At 42.1% G+C, this 5,000-nt stretch overlaps 1 protein-coding gene across 1 annotated transcript in view; it reads left to right on the forward strand.

Moving 5' to 3' along the window:
* cdh13 (cadherin 13, H-cadherin (heart)) overlaps nt 1-5,000 on the forward strand; it is a 431,894-nt gene that overhangs the window by 382,708 nt on the left and 44,186 nt on the right. The window contains exon 12 of the mRNA XM_048257795.1: nt 2,861-3,003. Coding sequence (XP_048113752.1) covers nt 2,861-3,003 — 143 coding nt within the window. The remainder of the gene's footprint in view (nt 1-2,860; nt 3,004-5,000) is intronic.

The following is a 5,000-nucleotide window of genomic DNA, read 5'->3' on the forward strand; positions in this document are numbered from 1 at the left end:
TTTCCCCTAGATTTTTTTTTGGTAATGGTTATTTATTGCTTTTTGTTACTTTTAAATAAATACTTTATTGGTTAAAGTTATCTCTGTTGTCCCGACTCCCTCTTTATGTTGCGGCTTAGAGCCCGGTCGTAACAGGAAGAATCACACCCCCTTCAAGAGGTTTTTTTCTGTCCTGAAGAGTGAGATGATCGGAGCAATGAATGAGAAAAGTACAGCTCTACTGTAGCCAGTCACATGTGAAAATGGAGGGTGTCTCTTCTTTCTGCTACAGTGCAGTACAACATATGTTTGTCTGTGTGTGCTTCATGTGTTCTGAGAGAGAGATGGAGAGAGACAAAGAGATGGAGGGGGTGCAGTGAACAAAGGGAAAAAGAAAAGAAAAAAAGGGAGACAGAGAGAGCAAAAGGAGAGAGAGAGAGAGAGAGAGAATAAATGAGAAGGGGAGAGATAATTGGATACAGGTGTCCTATTTGGTGGAGTGGAGTTGAGAGCAGGTTTGATTACTTGGCTGTTTCCCAGAGCTTTGTTTCACTTTGTCGGCTGAAGAGTTTTTTATACCGGCTGGGCCCAGTGTCGCTTCACAGATCCACAGACCCATCCAAAGGACGCTTATGTTTGTGGATAGTGTGTCTGGTCTCATTTTGTTAAATGTCACAGAGCACAATATCTGTCCTGCTTATCTGAGCACAATATCTATTCTAACCGGCTTAGCTACTTCCTCATTCGTATTGTTTTGGAAAACATCCATACAGATGAATACCATGTGAAGATGACCTGAAGTGTGTCTCTTCTCTTATGTTATCGATGGATGGGCCTTCAATGGATGGACCTCAATGGGCCTTCACTTAAAATGTGGACAAAGTGCAAAGTCTATTAAAAAGCAAAGTTCCCTTGCATGAGCTATAGCTATTGTGTGGCATGTGGGAGTATTGAGCGGACTCATTAATGTTTGCGCCTAAGGTATTGCCTATCTTGCTAAATTAGCAAATTGATTTTGTGTAGTTATTAGAAGTAGCTTTAGTAAGACTTACAACTTTGCCGACTATTCAAATTAAGGTCCCATATCTGTGTGCTTCTTCTGACTCACTTGCTCCAGTCAGAAGACCATGGTTCTGAAAAGCAAAGCCATCAACTGCTCTCTGCTGCAGGAGCTATCCATGGTGCTGAAGTGTTTTGTCACCAGATCTCTCTGCTGCAGGAGCTATCCATGGTGCTTAATATTGTTTTTCCCCACATAACTGCAGGTCCTTTGCTTGTCGTAAAGCTTCGAGTTGTGGCAGGTTTCTGTTTCGCTCCTGGCTACTGTTAGTTAGTAGTGGAAGTTGCTGACATGACATAGCCAACAGCTCTATCAGATCAACCTTCAGAGTCAGCACACACACACACACACACACACACACACACACACACACACACACACACACACACACACACACACACACACACACAAACACACATGCAGAGTCAGAGTATTTTGTGCCTAAGGCATGAAGTTCATGGCCGCTACTTATTCTTGTGCTCTGGGGACTCACTGTTGTGTGAAAGGACAAATCAGGCTCTGACTAGCCAGCCATTTCCTCTTTTTAGTGCCCAATTCACCTTACATATTTCCCCCGTTCCACCATTTCAGCAGTGTGTGTATGAATGTGTGTGTGTGTGTGTGTGTGTTATCTGTTGGATGTTAGATGTTTGATTGAACCTCTAAATCAGAACTGGTTGACATGAGCACAGCTGGGAATCCATTCAGCCACAGATTCATTTCTTGGCCAATCAAAACACATTCCCTAGCCACACACACACACACACACACAAACACAAACCCGAAGGCTGTAACGGGGTCATACCTCGACTTCCATGAAGGTTTTTTTTCCCCAACTGAAACGCAAAATAGGTCATTTTTCTCAGCAGACAATCTACTTCCCATCCATCACTCATGCTCACAGCCTCCGAATCCCCATCCATCCAGCCCACCTCTCCTTCACCTCACCACAACACTCACACACACACACACACACACACATGCATACTTATGTGTAAGCATACTCACATTGACGTGCACACACACACACACACACACACACACACACACACACACACACTTTCCACCCATACCATACCTCCTTAAACACTCTCCTTTAATATCACCCAATCATTCAAACATATGTATGGCCTCACCAAGCACTGCGGTAATAATTGACAGACAAGAACCAGAGCTATAGAAAAAGATGTTTTATCTACTGCTCTGACAAGAACCATCAAGTCCTATTATGGATTTTATGGTTGGCTATTATCCCAATGTCCAAGCTCCGTGTAAGCTATTTATTGGTAGATTTGAGCCCTAATAATCCAGCTATATCCTTGTCTTTTGTCAGATGGATGATCAAAAGTGTTATGTACAAGGCGTTTAGACCCACCCACATTGTGCGTGACAAAAAAGACAAGAGAAGTGCTCCACACAATTTCACAGTTTACCAATGCAATACAAACAACAACTAATTACACTGCAATAATTATGGAGAACGCAAAGGATATTTATCTGCATGTTGTTACAGTAACTACATTAACATAAATCAATTCTCATCCAAATTTACACATATCAGAATTACATCTGTTATGCCCATCATTGCTATGAGAGCTCATTCATTTCATGTCAAGTTCCTGGGATCCTAAATCATCACAATGCAGACTGATGCTTTGATGAGAAAACCAATGGAGAAATGGAGAAATCTTAACCAAGCCTTGTTGAATACACCTAAAGAAAAGTTTTACAGTATCTTAGGCACATTCTCTCCAGGTAGCCCCACGAAGCTCCTGGACAAGGCTATGACGGCTCTTGTTTTGTGTTGTGTTCCCCCTTCAGGTATGCCGTCCTCAGAGACCCGGCCGGCTGGCTGAATGTGCACCCAGAGCGGGGGGCAGTCAACACCACCGCAGTGCTGGACCGCGAGTCGCCCTTTGTGCACAACAACCAATACACAGCTGTCTTCATGGCCTACGACAACGGTGAGTGCTGGGTTGGACATTCCATTGCAGTGTTGTGCGTGAGCGAGTTCAAAAGGACGCGTTCATTGAACACGCTCATTTTTTCGTGAACGTTGAACTGAACGCAGCCCATTTTTTAATAAAGAACTTGAACGTGAATTAGTTCACATTATGTGTCATGAACGGCAGACATCACTGTAAATGAACGTTGGAATTTGTTTTCCATTGAAAACTGAGTGACATCTGTTTTCTCTTTTGAAACGCAACAAGAGAAAGTTCTTCCCTCCTGTAGGCCTATTCTCGCTGGTGCCGCTTAAATCATGTATCACCAGACAGAAATGGTTTTGACATTGTGTGCGCAATGCATTGCGGGCAACGTAGTGTCCGGCTGAGAATAGTTGAATAGCATACTGGCTTCCGCACAACGTTACCCGTGATGAATTGCAGCAGAGCGGGGTAGGCATAGCAACGCCGCGTAGCAGGCAACGACGAGAGCGCCGAGGGCTGGATTTCATTGCACTAAGTATAGAACTGGTCTTTACTGGCCTTTTGGCCTTGTCTTTACTGCTGCAAGTTTCATCACCTGGTAAGAAACCCACAATTGCAGTGTCATGAGCAAATGTCTAATGAGCAGCTTCAAAGAACGTATAGAGATTTCTAGCTCAGAGTGAAAAAAAAAGTATTTATTTAAATATCTCACGAAAAAAGTAAAATGAACTGAACTTTGAACTAGTTCAGAATTAAAATTGTGAACTTTGAACGTGAACTGTTCACTTTGAGCATGTATGAACTGAACTTGAACTAGTTCAGAAAAGCTGTGAACTGGCACAACACTGTTCCATTGGATATTGCCATTTCAACTGGAAATGAAAATGAACATATATTTTCCGTGAAATAGTCAAAATGTTCATTTTCAACATTTGATTATGTTGTCTTGTCTATGTCCTTTTTGCTGCTAAATATGGGTTTACTAGACTAGAGATTATCACATTCTGTTTTTATTTGCATTTTACACAACATCCCAACTTTTTCTGATTTGGGGTTGCGTGATTGTGTGTGTGTGTGTGTGTGTGTGTGTGCGTGTGTGCGTGTGTGTGTGTGTGTGTAAGTGTGTGTTATTATGTGCTATTATGACATACATGAGATTCAATAAACAATATAGAGTTGTGTATTTCTTGTGTCATCTTATGTGATTGTATTAATACTGTCACATACAAGCACAAGCACACGTTTTTAACATTCAAATGGAAATAATCAATTTGCTTTAATTCAGACTTAAAATTAGCAACACTTTCAGCAAAGTAGTCTACAAAGTTTGCATTAGTATCAGACTAGACCATTAGTAGCAATTGTTTTGCTTTATGCTTGTTTTGCTTTTATATTGCCAGTTGATTGTAAATCTTTGTGGTGTAATGCCACATAATTGCTTATTAGCGCTAAGTCTCTTTATATTATATTATTAGCATGTTATATGGTGGGTCAGTTGAGGTCAGTCTTTACTAGTGGCCGTCTCATAGTGCCCTCTACTTCCCTAGCATGACAATATTTGCATAGCAGTTGTAATTGTGTTTGCGTTTACTTGGGAGCTCAGACGATATTGCTACTGCTGCTAAACACTGTATGTAATTTTAGATCCTCAGTCCTCCACCATCAGTTAGTCCCCTTGCGCCCTCCCCCCAGACCCCCCCAAGCTTTCCCGGTAAATGGACCCGACCCTCAGAGATGCACGCTGACAGCTCTATTACATGGTTATGTGATATTCTATTAACAAGGGGGGCAAGAGCAAGGGAATGGAGCAGGTCTGTGAAGAGTAAAGGAGAGAGAGAGATGATGATGATATATAAAGCCCATCTGAATTGACTGAATATAGAGAAAAAAGAGAAAGAGCGAGAGAGAGAGAGAGAGAGAGAGAGAGAGAGATGAACGTGTGATGCCACAGGCAAGCTTCAAGCACAGTTTTCTCTTGCCATGATGGAGTTCCAGGCTTCATCATATCTATTCATGGGTCTCCAGCCCTA

Source organism: Alosa alosa, chromosome 11 (assembly GCF_017589495.1).
Source record: "Alosa alosa isolate M-15738 ecotype Scorff River chromosome 11, AALO_Geno_1.1, whole genome shotgun sequence".
In the NCBI taxonomy this organism is placed as follows: domain Eukaryota; kingdom Metazoa; phylum Chordata; class Actinopteri; order Clupeiformes; family Clupeidae; genus Alosa; species Alosa alosa.